The 20,152-nt window shown below is 44.3% G+C and overlaps 1 protein-coding gene across 1 annotated transcript in view; it reads left to right on the top strand.

Annotated features, from left to right (window-relative positions):
- TMC5 (transmembrane channel like 5) overlaps positions 1 to 20,152 on the top strand; it is a 177,895-nt gene that overhangs the window by 140,655 nt on the left and 17,088 nt on the right. The window contains exons 12-13 of the mRNA XM_040356890.1: positions 4,378 to 4,535; positions 4,622 to 4,700. Coding sequence (XP_040212824.1) covers positions 4,378 to 4,535; positions 4,622 to 4,700 — 237 coding nt within the window. The remainder of the gene's footprint in view (positions 1 to 4,377; positions 4,536 to 4,621; positions 4,701 to 20,152) is intronic.

Below are 20,152 nucleotides of genomic sequence, written 5' to 3'. Positions count from 1 at the left end.
TTACGTAAGCCTTACGTAAATGGCGTAGCGGGCGCAAGTACGTTTGTGAATCGGCGTATCTAGCTCATTTACATATTCGACACGTAAATCTACGGAAGCGCCCCTTCCGGCCGGCGTAAATATGCACCCAAGATACGCCAGCGTACGGCAACTTACGTCGGTCGGCTGAAGCCAGATTTCAGGCGTATATAGGTTCCAGAATATCGCGCATAGATACGACGGCGCATCTTTTAACTTACGCGGCATATCAATAGATACGCCGGCGTAAAAGCTTTCTGAATCTGGCCCACTATGCACAAAGAACTGTTGGGGCATCAGGTAATTTGTAATAGCAGGTCTTTTTTTCAGTTTTGGTCATATCATCATATATATATTTATGAAATGAGTTATTGTTTACTTCTTTCCACAAAAAAGGATAGTAGTTTTATACTTATAGCTTATTCTAAATGGATTTAGGAGGGTTGCAGGTTAGCTACATAGACAGAGATGACACTGCCTGAAAGTTTTGGATTTCTCTGAAACTTTGATTGAAACTTTGATTGAAGTGTTGGATTCAGAGGAATCCAACACTTCCAGGCAGTGCCATCTCTGTCTATGTCACTAACCTGCAACCCTCCTAAATCCATTTAGAATAAGCTCTAAGTATAAAACTACTATGCTTTTTTTCAAAGCTTTTTTTCAGCAAAAAAACTTAAGCATGAGGAGGTAATACTGTTGCCATTACTCTTACTTTAATTTTACAAGGATTTATTTCAAAATTGTCTTATTAAAAATATATTGACTATGGGATCACAATAATTAATTACATTACTACTATAACAACAATAGTTTTCATGACTTACAGGTTTTTGTTCTTATATTGCTTTTTATGACAAAGAGACTGATTTTCCAACCTGTTAGCTCCCTTCCTCCCTTGGACCTAAAAATAACAATTGAAAGTGATCAACGGTCAAACATGGTTTAATTTTTCAAAGATACAATGAAGTTTTAAACATAATGTATGTGAACACGTTTACTTAAATATGGTTTTGAAAAATAATCTATACAGTCCCTTTAGGAGAAGGAAGCAAGAGCTGATAGTGAAGAAAAGTTAATAGTGGGGTGGAGAATTATATCTGCTAGATAAATGGGAGCCAATGCTGGAGTAGATCAGAGAGGAAAGAGGCAGGAAGAGTGGCCATGGTGGAGGGGAATGCCATGCTATGGATGACAACAAAGGCCATATAGTAAAATAATTTATTATTTAAAACAATCCTTCAATTAAAAGTACCACTCATCCACCTCCTCCCCTTCTCTAACATACTTGGTTGTTTTTTTGTCTGGGAGCGGGTATCTCTTTCTGACAGGTACCCAATTCCACTGCCATAGGTTTCACCTAGGCGAGAACTAAAGCTTGGCCTGCCCCGCCTACTCGCAAATACCTGGGACACATCACAAGTCTCAAAAGGCTACATGACCAATGTGACAGCATAATGCTGTCTTGCTTAGTGGGGAGCTGGGTGTGAAACAGCAGGAAGTCATAGGCAGCTCTCACATCCAAGAACCAAAGACCAGCTAAGAATTGGCCCCGGTGAAGACAGCACTGGAACCCTGGGCTGGTGAGTTTTAATAAAAGTCAGCACCCACAGTATTTGTAGCTGCCGACTTAAAAAAAAAAAAAATTTAACAACTAGAGTTAATCTTTAAAAAAGATTTAGGAAAGAGAATGGGGAAAAGTGAGGATGGCCGAGGTGGAAAATAGGCAAGATTCCTGAGAATGTAAAGCTGCATATGCTAAACGAATCAAGAACTGTCATTCTCTCTATATATTATATAGGGTTAGTAAAAGTTATTTCCATGTATCAGCTTATTTCTATTTATTTTTTATTTTTTAAGGAAAATAAATATGGTGGAAGCAGTGGTGTTTCCAAGTATGTTTGGGTGTCCTTTTGAATGCCCTAGATTTTTGGCTAAAGAGCACTGTCAAAGGGCCGGAGTACATATAGAATAACCAAATCCATTGGATGTGGTGACTGAATTTGCTTTTTTTTCTTCAGGCTCAGAAATTTTTAAGCAAATACAGAAAATACCTGTTGATCTTGCCACAAATGCAGTGTCTGTCACTTCATCTAAACTGAGTGTTCTCTATCTTCTGTAAAGATAGAGTGTAGCCACCCAGGAACAAGATTTGTGTTATTTGCAAGAAGCCTGAAAAACAAAATCTAATACATCTTTTTTATCTAAGGTCTGGTAAACTTCAATATATACAATTTTTGTTTTGGGTTTAAATATGCTTAAGGTTCAAAGGAAAGGGTGAAAGATGTCCAAGAGAGGGAAGACAAAAAAGAGAAAGAAAAATGGGAGGGAAGATGAGGGTCAAGAAATAGCTATATACATTTTAGGACCCTAGGAATGCTACTGGACTAAAGTAGCCAATGAAACATAGTCCCTTTAAATGCTGTAATAGTAATATTAGTGCTTCTCAGGGGCGTACTGACCATTGAGTCACTCGGGCACTGCCCGAGGGCCCCATGCCACTAGGGGGCCCCATCAGGGTTGCCAGGCTCAGTAAAACCAGGGACAGTATGTAACAATCTGTGTTTTTTTTAGATCTGTCCCTGATATGTCCGAAACTGACATGCTTTTAATGTAAATATCCCAAGATTTTAGCTGCCCTGCCTCTGCACTGCCTCCTGGCGTGGTGGCCATCTGTAAGCCAGAGGGGCCCCATAATCTTCTATTGCCCGGGGGCCCCATGAGTTGTCAGTCCGCCCCTGGTGCTTCTTATGTACTTCATTTGGTGGACGCTCATGCTTGTCTACCAATGACTTGCATCTCTGTGGAGCAAACCACCTCAGATTGCTGTGGAAACTATTTCCATCACTGAAATCTGTGAGTGATCTGCCAGATTTATTGTTTATGTGGCAATTATGATAACTTGTAACATTAAACTGAGTGATACAGATTAGCCTTCAAGTAGATCAGAGCTATGACTGCATTAGAAAAGGTTGAACTTGACCATGATAGTGAAAAGAGCAGGGTCCACTAGTAGCTGAAACTAGCAATAAGATATTATGATATTTATATTGATTTCAATTCAAATGGAGTGTTTTCCTAGGCCTCATTATATTTTTTTGCTCACTTTTTCCATCCAAAAGTTAACACATCGTAGTTTCTGTCCTTTCAGGGGTTGTTTGGCATTAAACGCCAACGTATTCCAGTGTCCTGGCTATTTTGTGCCACAGCTCTGTCTTTTTCTTCTTAGGACAGAGCAGCCTCAGTCTTCAGTCTCTGAAGAGGTTTTTAACCCTTTCTTGTATTTTTTTCCCCTGCTGGAGCAAATTGGATCATGTTTTCCTGTTTTTTTTTTTGCCTTCCTCTGCATCAACTGTGGGTATAGGATTGTGTATACAGTGGAACCTTGGATTACGAGCATAATCCGTTCCAGGAGAATGTTTGTAATCCAAAGTACTCACAAATCAAAGCGAGTTTCCCCATAGAAGTCAATGGAAATTAAGATAACTTATTCCACATTGACTTCTATTGCATGCAATACTGCATGTGGCCAGAGGTGGGGGGTGCCGGAGAGACTCGGAAATACTTGGCGACTGTTCCGATGCACTAGGAAACCGTCAAAAAGGCTTGTAAACACTCTAAATATTTCCGCAAGGCTCCGAACGGCTCTGAGTGTCACCGGAGCCACCGCACCTCTGGCCAAATGCGGTACTGCACACCGCAGAGGCTTGAATCCTGCTCGTTTTGTGAGACAACACTCGCAAACCGAGTCAGGATTTAAAAAAAAAAATTGCTCGTATTGCAAAACGCTTGTTAACCGCAATACTCGCAGTCCGAGGTTCCACTGTATAGGATTGCAAGATTTTATTTTTTTATTTTATTTTTTATTTAGGATTTTTTTTCCCCTTTTATTAGTTGAACTTGATGTCTTTTTCCAACCAGAATAACTATGTAACTATATTAAATATAGCAATTAGTGTAGATAACTGAATATGACTTTGCATTAATTGTTTGCTACTCCTGTACGGCGAAGTTCAGTCTGGGAAAGGGATAAACAGCACAAAGTCTGCGGCACTCTTTTGCCAGCAAGGATATGCTGATAGAAGGAGAGTGACATGAAGATTTACTCCTCGTTCAGCTGATCCATCTTCACTCTAAACTAGTCTGGAATTATTACAGGCCTGGTGCAGGCACAAAACCAGCTTCTATTACATAATTGCAGTAAAGAAATGTTCGTTCTTGAACCACCTGTTCATCCATTTTTGATCAAATATAAATAATTTGGCAGGAAAAAAAATCACATCCAGTCTGAGAATAGCTTAAAAATCTAATATTCCTAGTAATGTTCTATGAAAGCTGCCATGTGTGTGTTTGTTTTAACAGGAATCCAATTTGGATGATCTAACAAAGCAAGCAGCAACATTGTTAGTTCCAGTGGTAGTCTCCATTATTAATCTCATCATGCCTCTAGTCTTTGCCATGTTTGGCCTTGTAGAGAAATTCAAGTATCCCCACCATGAGATCTATGTGGAGATTTTGAGGTGAGGCTTTTCTTCAGTTATATTTTGTGATACAAAATTGAAATGACATTTCTGACTAATTGTATATATGGTTATGTCTTTTATAGAAATATTCTTCTGAAAATCTCAATTATTGGAATTTTGTGCTACTACTGGTTGCAGAAAGTTGCAGAAAGCAACCTTAAGGTGGGTCACATTTTTGTAAGTTATAAATCAACCTTGGGAATACTATTAATATTATTATGTTATCTACATTTTCCTTTGAAAAGAAACGGGCAAAAATATTTTTTTTGTTTTGAACAAATTTCGAAAAAAAATGCAATTTCTGCTGGGTTTGTACTGCTAACTGATATAGTTTCCTCAATAGGAGGCATACAAATACTAATGAGTAGATGGAGGAATTGAGGAAACTATATCAGTTTAGTTAGTACTACAGAAACGCAGAGAGCCGTGAAGTGGCCTGTAGCTCATCCATGCATTTGCAAATGTGTGCAACCAATCCTCTGTTTTTAACATACAGTTAGACAGTTGAATTTGGCTTGCTGTTTGGGTGGTAAGTTTGAGCTTACGCATTTATTACTTTACTACTGTTTGCATCAAATCGCATCTCATTTAAAGTCCCAACTTCTTTTCTTTTTCCAATTTCGGGGATGGAGGCATGTGCTGGTGTGGCAGTCTACATGCCTCATTCAAAGTCCTCAACCATGTTCTATGTCATATTACAGGGATGGAGATGCGATTTTGATATTTTTTTATATATTTACCCTTATGCGTCTTTTCCAATGCTTCTCACTACCATACCATTCCTAGGTGGAGGCGGGGACACATACTCCCAGTCACCTGTCCTCCATCTACTCATTAGTATTTGTATGCCTCCTATTGAGGAAACGATATCAGTTTAGTTAGGACTACAGAAACGCAGAGACCAGTGAAGTGGCCTGTAGCTCATCCATGCATTTGCAAATGTGTGCAACCAATCCTCTGTTTTTAACATACAGTTAGACAGTTGAATTTGGCTTGCTGTTTGGGTAGTAAGTTTGAGCTTGGTTATTACGCATTTATTACTTTACTACTGTTTGCATCAAATCGCATCTCATTTAAAGTCCCAACTTCTTTTCTTTTTCCAATTTCGGGGAGGGAGGCATGTGCTGGTGTGGCAGTCTACATGCCTTATTCAAAGTCCTCAACCATGTTCTATGTCGTGTTGTTACTCTGGGGGGTGCTGCTGTGTGCTGCTGTGTTATATGAGGTGATTTTTACCTCAGACGGTGGCCATCTTGGAAAACTCTTGGTCTCTTGTGACAGTTTTAGTGCTGTGAAACGCTGTGATTCTTCCCTGAGGTGACAGACACAGCACAGCCTCTGGTCTCTTGTGACAGTTTTAGTGCTGTGAAATGCTGTGATTCTTCCCTGAGGTGACAGACACATCACAGCCAGCACATCAGAGCACACCTCAGGTTTTCAGCTCTCTCTGCAGCTGGGTGGGGTGGTGAGTCCCTGGGAGGCATCTGCTTCTATTTTTGCAGCCAGGAGGTGACCGGTGGGTTGTTCTGTCTTGCAGTACACAGTGGTGGGGCAATATGGAACCTGAACCTGGTGTTTCTGCCCCAGCCATGCCTGAGTTATACTTTAATCCCCCTGCTCCTGCTGCATCTGTTGAGGCAATGTCGGCTGTACTTGAGGCGTTTCTCGCCAGGTTTGAAGCAGCTGGTGCCCAGTAGGGGGGTACAAAGCGCCCCCTCCCTGAGCCTGCTTCTGGGGATATCTCTGACGATGCAGGCTTAACCCACACGGACTGTGAGGATGACTCTGACTCAGGGTCAGTACATGATAGGGAATTTGTTGGAGCTCTTATTTCTGCGGTGCGTGATACTCATAAACTTGAGGATTTGGCGGGAGCACCAGTTGTGCCGGTCCCTTTTGGGTTCCGCAAACCGCCCAGCACCGCAAAAAAGTATTTCCCTGTGTTCCTTATTTGGAGCATTTGCTATGTAAGGAATGGGACACGCCACAAAAAGTTTTTGCTGTTCCTAAAAAACTTTGTGGTCCGTTATCCCTTTGAGGAGGACTTTAAAAAAAATTGTGTCTCTCCTCCGTCAGCGGACCCTCCTGTGTCCAGACTGAGTAAGGCCACCACATTGCCTGTGGTGGGGGCTCCTGCTTTTACGGACCCCACTGATGGGAGAGTGGAGTCTGTGGCCCGCTCTATGTTCACAGTTGTGGGTTCGCTGTGAGACCGGTCGTGGCCGGGTCTCTGGTGTCGCAGACACTGACTGAACGGGAGCAAAGTTGTTGCTGCAGAAGCTGGAGGAACAGGATGCTTCTGGGACCTGCAAGGACCTGGCTGAACAATTGGTTCAGGGTCTTACATTTGTCTGTGAGTCGGGCCTGGATACGCTTCCCTTGCTTTCCAGAGCCTCCGCCTATGTGGTGGTATTACGCCGCCTTGTGTGGCTGAAATGCTGGTCTGCGGACCGATCCTCCAAGAAGGCCTTGGTGGATTTGCCCCTTTAAGGGTGAGCGGCTTTTTGGGGCGTCCCTGGATCACCTCATTAAGGATGCCACAGGTGGTAAGAGCACACTGCTCCCACAGTCTGGGAAGGGCAAGGAGCCTCGCCGTAGGCAAGGGCCCTCTTTTACTACCCCAAAGCGTTTTTTCCGTGCGTCCTGTGCAGCAGGAAAAAGTTTGCAAGGTGCTAAGGCACCCGCTGCAGGGCAGAAGCTCCCCTGGTTCCGCAAGCCTAACAAGCCTGCGGACAAACCTGCTTCCGCATGAAGGTCTGCCCCCGCCCGGGTCTCGGGTGGTTGGCCGGCTTCGCAAATTCGTGGCTCGGTGGAGGTCTCTCCTCTCCAACCGTTGGGTTTGCGAAGTAGTTTCCTCGGGGTACAAGATAGAGTTTCTCTCTTGTCCACCAAACAGATTTTTTCCCTTCAACCTCCAGTTTCCTCCGGTTCGCCGGCAGGCTCTGTCAGGGGCTGTCCAGGATTTTCTTGTCAGGGGAGTGATTGTGCAAGTTCCCTCGATGGAACGGTTTCAGGGGTTTTACTCCAATCTGTTTGTAGCCCCCAAAAAGGAGGGGTCCGTCCAATCCTGGACCTCAAGGCCCTCAATTGCTTTGTCAAAGTGCAAAAATTCAGGATGGAGTCGATTCGCTCGGTAATAGCAGCGCTCCTTCAGGGGGACTTCATGGCATCCTTGGATATCATGGACGCATACCTGCATGTTCCCGTATGCACAAGGCACCAGAGATTCTGCGCTTTGCGATCGGGGAGGACCACTTTCAATTTGTGGCTCTCCCCGATACTGGCCCTGCTGAGACAGCGAGGGATCGCTATCGTGGGGTATCTGGACGACCTTCTCCTGAGAGCTCCTCAGGCTCAGAATTAGAAGAGGACGTGTCTATCACGTGTCAGACTCTCCAAGAGATCAGCTGGCTTCTGAATATCCAGAAGTCAGTGTTGGTTCCGTCTCTGCGTCTGGAATACCTGGGGCTAGTCCTGGATTCCGCAGAGGCGAGAGCTTTTCTCCCAACGGAGAAACTTCAGACTCTGCAATCTGCGGTGCAGCAGTTGTTGACCCAGAAGTGGTTGTTTCTTCGATTCTGCATGAGGGTTCTGGGTCTGATGGTGGCCTCTTTCGAGGCAGTTCCTTATGCCCAATTCCACACCAGGGAACTACAGAAGGAGATTCTGTCACGTTGGGACAGGCTCCCGTCTTCTCTGGATTACCAGATTCAGTTGAGTCAACTGGTCAAGTCTTCCCTGGTGTGGTGGCTAACGTCTCCGGTGCTTCGGACCGGGAAGTCATTTCTGCCATGTCACTGGACAGTGTCACGACGGATGCCAGCCTCTCTGGCTGGGGGGGGGGGGGGGCGTTTGGGGCGCCGCTCCTGGTACGCGGACCTGGTGTGTCTGGTGGCAGACGCCCCCTGGCGTCTACCTCTGGGAACAGATTTTCTGTCGCAGGGTCTGATCTTCCACCCTGCTTTACAGTCGCTGGCTTTAACGGCGTGGCTGTTGAGAGCCAGGTACTGATGGACCGAGGCCTGTTAGGCTCGGTGGTCTCTCCCATGGTCTCTACCGGTGGTCTCTACCATGCTGCATGCACGGAAGTCTACCTCACATAGGATTTACCATCGTACGTGGAAAGCCTACATCTCTATGTGTGAGGAGATGAAGTGGCACCCTCGTTCATACGTGGTGTCTAGGATTCTGCTGTTTTTTACAGCGGGGAGTGGATCAGGCTCTTGCCTTGAGTACGGTTAAGAGTCAGATTTTGGCTCTGGCCGTTTACTTTCAGCGACCCTTGGTGGCGCACTCCTTGGTGCGCCACGTACGTTTGTACGGGGGTCCGACATGTGGCTCCTCCGGTACGCCATCCACTACCCCCATGGGACTTGAATTTAGTCCTTTCGGTGCTTCAGGATGCTCCCTTTGAGGACATCCGAAAGATCCCTTTGTTGACTCTGTCACAAAAGATGTTTTTTTTTTTCTGGTAGCAATTACCTCGATCAGACGAGTATCTGAACTGGCGGCCTTGTCTTGCAAGGCTCCCTATTTGGTCATCCATAAGGATAAGGTGGTGCTGCGGCTGCAGCCGTCTTTTCTCCCGAAAGTGGTTTCGGCTTTTCACATTAATGAGGACATTGTTCTTCCATCCTTATGTCCTCAGCCGAAAAACCAGAAGGAGGCCACTTTACATTCCCTGGATGTGGTTCGGGCCCTACGAGTGTACTTCTCTGCTACGGCTCCGTTCCCGAAGTCGGACTCACTGTTCGTGTCGGTGGCTGGTCCCAGAATAGGTCTGGCAGTCTCGTCGGCCACCATTTCTAGGTGGATACAACAGGTTGTGCTTCGGGGCTATGCCCTAAAGGGGCTGGCGCCTCCCTTTCGGGTCACGGCGCATTCGACCAGGGCGAACGGTGCCTCTTGGGCTTTCTGGTATCAAGCCTCTGTGTTACTGGTGTGTAAGGCAGCGACCTGGTCGTCGGTCCACACTTTTTCAAAGTTTTACAAGGTGGATGTGAGTGCATTTTCTGATGCCTCCTTCGGCCGCAAGGTGTTACAGGCGGCAGTTTAAAGTTGGAGTCCCTCCGTTGAGTAACTCCGATTTTGTTTCGGGTGTAGCTTGGTTTGCTGTGTTGTTTTTCCCACCCCTCTAATTTTTTGACACTGCTTGGGGACGTCCCTAAGGTCAAAGGCTGCTGTGTCCGTCCATGAACGGAAGAGAAAATAGGATTTTTGTACTCACCGTAAAATCAATTTCTCTGAGTTCATGGACGGACACAGCACCCACCCCTCCTTTTGTTTGTACTGCTTGTTATGAACTGGAGCTGTTAGAGCAGGGTGTGGGTTATACCCGGGGAACCACGCCCCCTGGGAGGAGCTGCACTGAGGAAAGTGTTGTTAACACTTAAAGTGCTTTGTTTCTGCCTAACTCTCCTGGAAGGAAGCGGATATAACCCTAAGGTCAAAGGCTGCTGTGTCCGTCCATGAACTCAGAGAAATGGATTTTACGGTGAGTACAAAAATCCTATTTTTCCTGACGAGATTCCTGGCAAGCTTTCTTGCTCGCCGAGTGTACACACACACCATTCAAAAGAACCGACGTTCTTTTGAATGGCAAGAACACGGTGACATCATCGTCACATTCAATGCCGTCGCCGCCATCTTGCTTCACCCTACCTATGCCTTGGAAGCTACTGCGCATGCGTCGAAGTCTCATCAAGCATGCGCAGGTTTCCATGGAGGCAGGTAAGCATATACACGGTCGGATTTCTCGGCAGGAAAACACTGTTGAGAATCCCGACGAGAAAATAGAGAGCAGGTTCTCTATTTTACATGTTGAGATTCCCGGAAGTTTCCTAGACGAAAAACCATACACGCAAACGATTTTCTCGGCAAAAAGCTCTGCCAGCAGTTTTCTTGATGTTTCTTTTTCAAACTGTGTGCGTGTACGAGGCCGAAATCTCTCCCAGTGGAGCCTCAGACAGCAGTAAATCCCTAATGGGAAGGCACCAAAACTAAGAAAAAAAGTTTTGGCTGGACATTCTCACTACACATTTGTTTGAAATCTTTATTTTTTTTATAAAAAAATTATCAGTCACACCATTTTATTTACAATGCCTGGATCTCCCTGAGAAAACTTTATCCAGGACTTGTGCATGCACATTGAATAGTGAGGGTCTGAACATGCTGAGCAGACATATTGGCGTGATTTGGAAGGTATACTTGTCACGGACCCCTGTACGCCGTGACAGGTATACCTGTATGTCCGCCATATTTAGCTTCCTTTGTCCAGTACCAGCACGATATAAGGTCCCTCAGCCCACCCAGTCATTTGTCGAAACATCAGTGTAGGGTGGTAACAAACATGAGACTCTTTATTCTAACACAAGTACCGAGAGATATACTGTACATTCAGAGGAAAATCCCCTTTACTTTGCATAATGACACAGGGTTAGGATTAATTGGCAGAAGCCAGTAATTTGGCTCTTATCTTAAACACCACTACCATCTTGCATCAACCTCTTTTAAAAAGTGGAATTCCAGCCTAACACTATGCTAAAAAATGTTCCCTCCCCCTCCTGCTACCTATCCTGTCTAAAAAAGATCTGAAAACCTACCTTTTTTGTTGTTTGATCCCATCACGGGATTCCCTGTGTCAGTGAGCAGTGACTAAGATAGTGAAAGTGATTCTGCGCAACGTATCTCACATTGCTGTGACACATAAATATAAACACAAATAAAAATGTGAAATAACACTGAATTAGATAAATAAAAATATAAATATATATACTGAATATATTTATATATTTTTATTTATCTAATTTAGTGTTATTTCACATTTTTATTTGTGTTTATATTTATGTGTCACAGCAATGTGAGATACGTTGCGCAGAATCACTTTCACTATCTTATTTCTATTTTTGTGTTTGGTAAAACACTGCTAGATTTTGCTGCACTGTATATAATTTGTTGAGGTGTTTTGTATTTTAAGGATCTATAATAGCGCGGAAGCACTTGTCACTTTAGTGAGCAGTGACTGCAGAAAAGAGGAGGGGGCACTTGACAACAGCTGGGAATTGTAATGTCACTCATAGGCTCCCATGTCCCAGCCATTGTCAACATCCCTCCTCTCCCCTGCAGCCACTGCTGACTGACACAGGGAAGCCAGAGCTGTGGGATCGCATGTCTGTGCGGACTAAAAAATGTATATGTTTAAATATCTTTTTTTACACAGGCAGGATAGCTATGCAGGCAGGTGCAGCCTGCTGTCTCCACTGCAGGTGGTACTTAACTGCAGCGGCAATGCAGAGGCAGAGGAAGTCATGAGGAACCTGTGTGGTTTCCTGGGTCACTGGGGCAGTGATCCGATTGGATGCTGGCTGCCCATGTGTCTATGGCTGCCATCTTAGGTGTGACAGAGTCTATTTAAGTTCCTGGCCCCTGGGTTTGGCGCACTTTATGCAAGTGGGTAGTGTAGGGAAAGGTAACCCGTCTGTTAGGGACAGTACTAGCAGAAGGAAAATGTTCTTGATAAGGACGGAAAGCATAGGGTCTCTCTAGACCTCTGCCTGCTTGGGCTCAAGATGGCCAGGCCACATTCTGCCCCTCTCTACAAATGCTGGCAGTTCATTTGAAACCTGCTTCCTAGACGCGGATGGAACTGTGAGTGTTGGGCTTCCTTCACACTGGGGGTTTGTGAATCTTAAAATTTTTTCAATACAAGTTATCGCACTGGGACTTTGTGTATTATTGCCATTGCACCACGCTGCATCCACCTACAGGTAGCAAGAGGGGAGCGGAAACATTTTTCAGAATACTTAGTGATAGGCTATAATTCCACTTTAAGATAGCACATGTCTTTAAATGTTTAAGCATTGTGAGAACACAGACATCCTCACTTGTTCCTTCTAACAATATAACTCCTCTACTGAAGTGTTTTAAGAACAAACTTGTATGGTATAAACTACCTCTGTCAGTGGTAAGCAGAATAAATGTTAGACCCCTTCCACACAAGGCAGACTCTTCCAGGAGTTCACCTGCTTAGCTGAGAATCTGCCTGCTGATCCCGGCTATGCAGGTGGATGGCTGGTCTGTGTCCGCTCCGTTTATGCAGAGCGGACACAGACACAGCCCGCTCTCATCTATGGCTGGTCTCTTTACACCCGCCTGCATCCGATTTGATCCATCTGTTTTTAGCGGATTGAATCAGATGTTGTCGGGGGTAAACGGACACATGTCTTTTTACATTCACCGCTCCACTAAGGATAAATAGGCAGTGGCCCTGGTATGCGATAGTTAATGAACCAGCAGCTGCTGGCATCCTCAACAACCAGTAAACCACATGGTTGTTAAGGAGCAGAAGGCTGCTTGGTCCTTAGCAATTGATAAATCATCAGCTGTCAGCGGGGTTCCCCGCTGATAGCTGAATGTAAAGAAAAGAATGGCTGGCATTTAAAAAAATTGCAAGAAATTGTGTGGGGTCTCCCCCAAAATCTATATCAGACCCTTATCCGGGCATGGAGCCCAGTAGGTCAGAAAAAAAGATCCTGAACCATACCAGGCCACATGCCCTCAACATGAGGGGGGTTTCAGAGCTCCCCCAAAGCTGTGCCCATGTTGTTGAGGACAAGGACCTTTTCCCCACAACCCTGGACAGTGGTTGTGGGGGTCTGCGTCTGGGGGGGCTTTTTGAAATCTGGAAGCCCCCATTAAAAATCCTACCCCCCATATGAATGAGTAGAGGTACATAGTCATCAAAAAAATAAGAATAGTGTAAACACAGGAGGCAATTTTTGACAAGTCTTTTAATAAAAAAACACAAATGAAAAAAAAATTGTCCCCTGGTGTAAATCCAACCTCAATCACAATCACAATAAACGCCAGCTACCAACCCCCCCAAAAAAAAATGGTCCGCACCTGACGAAGGCTCCCGCCAAATGACAGCTCTGCCACCTCCCTTCGCTCCCTGATGGGGACACCAATTGACAGGGCATGCTGGGTCAATGATATCACAAGGGGCAGGATCACCTAGTGACATCACTGAGTGGCCTGCCCCTTAGTTGATTTAGAGGCGGTAGAGCTGTCAGTCAGCGGGAGCCTTCATTGGCTGCAGACTTCTTTTTTTGGGGGTCATTCTACACCAGTGGGATAATTGCTGGGAGGGTGTCTATGGACGCCCTCCCAACATCGCGCTCCCCACGTGCCTCCTATGGTGTGCATCGGCACGGATCTGTGATCGTCATTAACCTTTAGACACAGCTGATCACAGATTGGGGTACAGAGCCAATCACAGAGCTCCTTACTATGTGACCAGCTGTGTCCAATCACAGCTGATCACAGTGTAAGCAGGATTTGACAGTTATTGGCAGTCCTCTCCTCACGCTGACAGCACATGAGTAGAGGAAAGCTGATAATCTGCAACTCCACACAGGAGACATCTACTGTACACTGATCATTAGGGCACTGATCATCAGTGTCCTGATGATCAGTGCAGCCCCAACAGTGCCGCCAATCTGTGCCCATCAGTGCTGGCTGTCAGTGCCCACCAGTGATGCCTATCATTGCCAACTATCAGGGTCACCTATCAGTGCCACATATCAGTGTCATTGGTGGCTATCAGTGCCACCTCAACAGTGCACATCAGTGTAGGATTACAATTACTTATTTAGAAAATTTTATAACAGAAACTAAGGAAAGCTTTTATTTTGTTCAAGATTTTCAGTATATTTTTTTGTTTGTTTAACAAATTATAAAACATATGGTGTGCTGAGCATATGGGTTCACATTTGAAGGTGAGGGCACATCTTTACACTGATGTGACCATGAATACAGTATATTATAAAGAAAAAATGGTTGGGACTTTGCATGAGGCTATGACTATACAGTATACAGGTCTCCATCCCTATTAATTGATAAGGAGGGGAAGGGGAAAAAAAGAGGGCAATGAGACTTTATATGAAACACAACACTAGGGTAGATTGAATCAATCAATTTTAAATAAATAATTTATTACTAACACAATAGAATAAAGTGGAATAAAAAGCATTAATGGTAAATCAATATATAAACGATACAGAATTGAGGTAAGCATGAGTAATAAATTCATATCATAGTAACATTGTTGCCAGAGCTCAAATTTTCCACTCACCTACTCGCATTTTGAGAGTGGAAAATGAGGTCTGGTGAGGAGCTGGGCTGCCTGGGAGTTGGGGGGTGAGCACCACGGCGGGGTTGATCGGGAGCTGTTCTCCCAGCAATCGCCCCGATGGCAGAGAGCACGGAGGAAGAGGAAAGCCGCCGATCGCAGAGTGGTATAGCCCGTTGTTAGAACTTACATGTAAATTTCCTCCACTCTGCTCGCTCACACAGCCCCACCTCCTTCTGACCCCACGCCTGTAATAGACAAAATGCGGGTCCAATGCTGGGATGTGTTGTCTATTACAGGCGCGGGGTCAGGAGGAGGAGGGGCTGTGTGAGCGAGCAGAGCGGAGGAAATTTCAATGCAAGTTCTAACAGTGGGCTATAACGCTCTGCGATCCGCGGCTCTCCTCTTCATCCTGTCATGATCTGGCCACCAATGGGAGCACAATGAGGTTACAATGAAGCTGCAATATGGGGCACAATGAAGCTGCAATGTGGGGCACAATGAGTGTGCAATGGGGCACAATGAGTGTGCAATGTGGGGCACAATGAAGCTGCAATGTGGGGCACAATGAAGCTGCAATGTGGGGAACAGTGAGGCTGCAATGGTAGGCACAGTGAGGCTGCATTGATGAGCACAGGAGAGGCTGTGCTGAGGGGAACTGATAAAGATGTTGTTAATATTAATTTCTGTAACTTAATTCTGCATAAAACATTTATGTGTAATTTCATGAGTTAATTTATGAGGGCATGATTAGCGGCAGAATTAGGGGCAGAGCAGGGTAGAGGTTGGGTTGGGCAACTGGTGGCGAGTAACCCTTGAGGCCTGGCTAGTGGCTCAAGGCTTGAAATTTGTTGAGCCCTGTTGTTGCACATGATTAGTAATAAACCAGCAGTAAACTTAAATTTGTGTAAAAACATGATAGGTAATAAAGATTGATTGATGATTCAAACAATTCAAACCGATAGTAAACACATGGTTACTGTGGCATAGCGTCAAATAGTAAAATCTCGACGCATTTCATGGATTGTTTTCACTCATCAGAAGCAGTTATTGGGGGTACCTAAAATGAATTGTAAATTCATAATCAACGGTAGTTGATTATAACAGCAAGAGAGGGAACAAACAACTATGGTCCTAGTACTCTTACTTATGGGTAGAAGGTTAAAAAAGGTAGATCATGATGATAATGATGATGATTGGAGGCACTGGGGGGTGTGTGATAAACATCCCCCCGGGAGCTGAGGCTAAAGTCATAATCGACAGCAGGGCCAAGAATGAATATGGAGACCTCTTGTGAGTAGGAATCACCCTTTCGAGACTAGGGTGATAAGCATGAGCCCAAAGGGGCTTCTCTAACAAATAATATTACAATTGGGGGGGAATATGCTAGGCTAGTAGCGAAGAAAGGAAAGGAAAATTTGTAGCCATAAATGTGGAAATTTGTAGCCATAAATGTGGAAAGTGGAGTGAACCAATTAGGACACCTAAGTGTGATAAAGGAATCAAGGGTGTGGGACAAGAATACAAAGAGAAAAAATAAACAATATAGCAAACCACCATAGGGTCAATGGAAAAGGCCGTAGAAATTGAATTACCTGGGGCTTCGGTTGAAGCATGTATTGCGGATATAATATGGAAGTGTGCCAAGAATAGGTGGAAAAGAGCAAGATAGGTACTCCGAAGAGTAGTGATAGATAGCAGCCCGCCCTCCAACGAAGCCACACCAACGTCATGCTGGATATGCATGCTGGGAGAAAGGGGGCGACCATGTCCAAGCAGCTAGCGCTCGTAAATAGGCGCCCCTTCTCCCTCGTGGTGCATGCCAGATAGGACAATCACACCGACGTGCAGCGTCACTAATGATGTCACTCATACATAAATATCTGAAAAGTGTGGCGTACATTTGTATTCAGCCCCCCTGAGTCAATACTTTGTAGAACCACCTTTCCCTGCAATTACAGCTGCAAGTCTTTTTGGGCATGTCTCTACCAGCTTTGCACATCTAGAGAGTGACATTTTTGCCCATTCTTCTTTGCAAAATATCTCAAGCTCTCTCAGATTGGATGGAGAGTGTCTATGAACAGCAATTCAAGTTTTGCCACAGATTCCTAATTGGATTTGAGTCTGGACTTTGACTGGGCCATTCTAAAACATGAATATGCTTTGATCTAAACCATTCCATTGTAGCTCTGGCTGTATGTTTAGGGTCGTTGTCCTGCTGGAAGGTGAACCTCTGCCCCAGTCTCAAGTATTTGCAGACTCTAACAGGTTTTCTTCTATGATTGCCCTGTGTTTGGCTCCATCCATCTTCCCATCAACTCTGGCCAGCTTCCCTGTCCCTGCTGAAGAAAAGCATCCCCACAACATGATGCTGCCACCACCATGTTTCTGGTGGGGATGGTGTGTTCAGGGTGATGTACAGTGTAATGCTGCATACACACGATCTGAATTTCTGATGAAAAAATACTTTACAGAGTCCAAAATTGGTCATAAAATGTGATCTGATCTTCATCTAAGTCACAACAATAGACAATCACAGTCTGCTTAAACTAATAACACACAAGGAATTAAATGTTACCATGTTTTTATTGAACACACCATGTAAACATTCACAGTGCATGTGGAAAAAGTATGTGAACCCGTGGATTTAATAACTGGTTGAACCTCCTTTGGCAGCAATAACTTCAACCAAACGTTTCCTGTAGTTACAGATCAGACGTGCACAATGGTCAGGAGTAATTCTTGACCATTCCTCTTTACAGAACTGTTTCAGTTCAGCAATATTATTGGGATGTCTGGCGTGAATCGTTTTCTTGAGGTCATGCCAGGACTCTGACTGGGCCACTCCAGAAGGAGTATTTTTTTCTGTTTAAGCCATTTTGTTGTTGATTTACTTCTATGCTTTGGGTCGTTGTCCTGTTGCAACACCCATCTTCTGTTGAGCTTCAGCTGGTGGACAGATGGCCTTAAGTTCTCCTGCAAAATTTTTCCTTCGATGATAGCAATCCGTTCAGGCCCTGATGCAGCAAAGCAGCCCCAAACCATGATGCCCCCACCACCATACTTCACAGTTGGGATGATGTTTTGATGTTGGTGTGCTGTGCCTCTTTTTCTCCACACATAGTGTTGTGTGTTTCTTCCAAACAACTCAACTTTGGTTTCATCTGTCCACAGAATATTTTGCCAGTACTGCTGTGGAACATCCAGGTGCTCTTGTGCAAACTGTAAACGTGCAGCAATGTTTTTTGGACAGCAGTGGCTTCCTCTGTGGTATCCTCCTATGAAATCCATTCTTGTTTAATGTTTTACGTATCGTAGATTCGCTAACAGAGATGTTAGCATAAGCCAGAGACTTTTGTAAGTCTTTAGCTGACACTCTAGGACTCTTCTTCACCTCATTGAGCAGTCTGCGCTGTGCTCTTGCAGTCATCTTTACAGGACGGCCACTCCTAGGGAGAGTAGCAGTAGTGCTGAACTTTCTCCATTTATAGAAAATTTGTCTTACCGTGGACTGATGAACAGCAAGGCTTTTGGAGATACTTTTATAACCCTTTCCAGCTTTATGCAAGTCAACAATTCTTAATCGTAGGTCTTCTGAGAGCTCTTTTGGGCGAGGCATCGTTCACATCAGGCAATGCTTCTTGTGAAACGCAAACCCAGAACTGGTGTGTGTTTTTTTATAGGGCAGGGCAGCTGTAACCAACACCTCCAATCTCATCTCATTGATTGGACTCCAGTTGGCTGACACCTCACTCCAATTAGCTCTTGGAGATGTCATTAGTCTAGGGATTCACATACTTTTTCCACCTGCGCTGTGAATGTTTACATGGTGTGTTCAATAAAAACATGGTAACATTTAATTATTTGTGTGTTATTAGTTTAAGCAGACTGTGATTGTCTATTGTTGTGACTTAGATGAAGATCAGATCACATTTTATGACCAATTTGTGCAAAAATCCGTATAATTCCAAAAGGGTTCACATACTTTTTATTGCAACTGTATATGTTTTTATGTGTTGTATGACATATTGCACTTTTGATGGTTTGTAGTGCTACACTGTGTTTTACATTTTCTCTAAATTTTGTCCGTTTTAATGTTAGCTGCTTTTGTATGTGGGTTAGCGTAGTAATTTCACCCATTCTCCAATGTAGTAACAATAAATTCCCCCAAGGTGGGTTGATCTTGTCCGAATAACATAGCAATTATAGAACACAATGGGGGTTATTTACAAAAGGCAAATCCACATTGCACTGCAAGTGCACTTGTAAGTGCAATCACTGTAGATCTGAGGGGAAGCTCTGAAATGAGGGGAAGCTTTGCTAATTTGATTATCCAATCATGTGCAAGCTAAAATTTTGTTTTTTATTTTCCTTGCATGTCCCCCTCAAATCTACAGCGACTGAACTTGAAAGTACACTTGTAATGCAAAGTGGATTTGCCTTTTGTAAATAACGAATAAATAAAACAATAACGTTTACTCTCATATGTAAAGCACACATATCAAACAATCATTCACCTGAGACTGTCAACATTTACACTTTTAATTGTATTATGCTGAATATGTATTATACTCTATAACCTTGGTTTTTAAATATAAAATGCATTGTACTCCTGCAGGCTTGTTACTTTTTTTACAACTGTTTGAGATCAACAAAAAGAGTTTTAAAAACGTGTAACCATATCTATTTCAAATGTTTATTTAACATTTTGACAGGAGTTTCTCTTAAACAGGTATCCTAGCACTCTGGCAGCAACATGTTCTTATCGGTCTTAATTCTTTTGTTTTGTTTTGTCTCTGTACTTTTTTCATTGTTTTAACAAGGCTTTCATGACCAGTAGCTATGGTTAACAGGTTACAATGTTCCTGTTTTGCAGTAAAAATGTCACAGCTTGTAAATGCATACATTCAACTCTCCCTACTTCTAGATACCTTGGCCCGGATTCACATAGCTCGGCACAAATTTATGCCGGCGTAGCGTATCTCTTTTATGCTACGCCGGCGCAGCGCACAGAGGCAAGCACTGGATTCACAAAGCACTTGCTCTCACTCCCTCTTAAAGATACGCTGGGTTCCTCGGCGTAAGCCAGCGTAGGTGGAAGTGGTCGTGAGTAATGCTAATGAGGCGTGACCCCATGCAAATGATGGGCCAAGCGTCATAGGAGTACTTAAAATGAACGGCGCATGCGCCGTCCCGTGGCCGCATCCCAGTGCTCATGCTCAGAATCACGTTGAAACACCTGCCTAAGATACGTCGAATTACTGCCTACCACGTGAACGTAACCTACGCCTAGTCATATTCACGTACAACGTAAACGTCAAAAGATATGACGGCTTGTGTTCCCTGGACACGACACTGATCACCACTCCCAATTACAGGGAGGGGTGTTCAGTGTCCTGTCACTAGGAAGAATGGGGAAATGCTTGTTTTACATCAGCATTTCCCCGTTCTTCCTATCCGTGAGACGATCGCGGGTATCCCCGCG

Source organism: Rana temporaria, chromosome 6 (genome assembly GCF_905171775.1).
Source record: "Rana temporaria chromosome 6, aRanTem1.1, whole genome shotgun sequence".
In the NCBI taxonomy this organism is placed as follows: Eukaryota; Metazoa; Chordata; class Amphibia; order Anura; family Ranidae; genus Rana; species Rana temporaria.
This window is presented reverse-complemented; position numbering and strand designations above follow the sequence as displayed.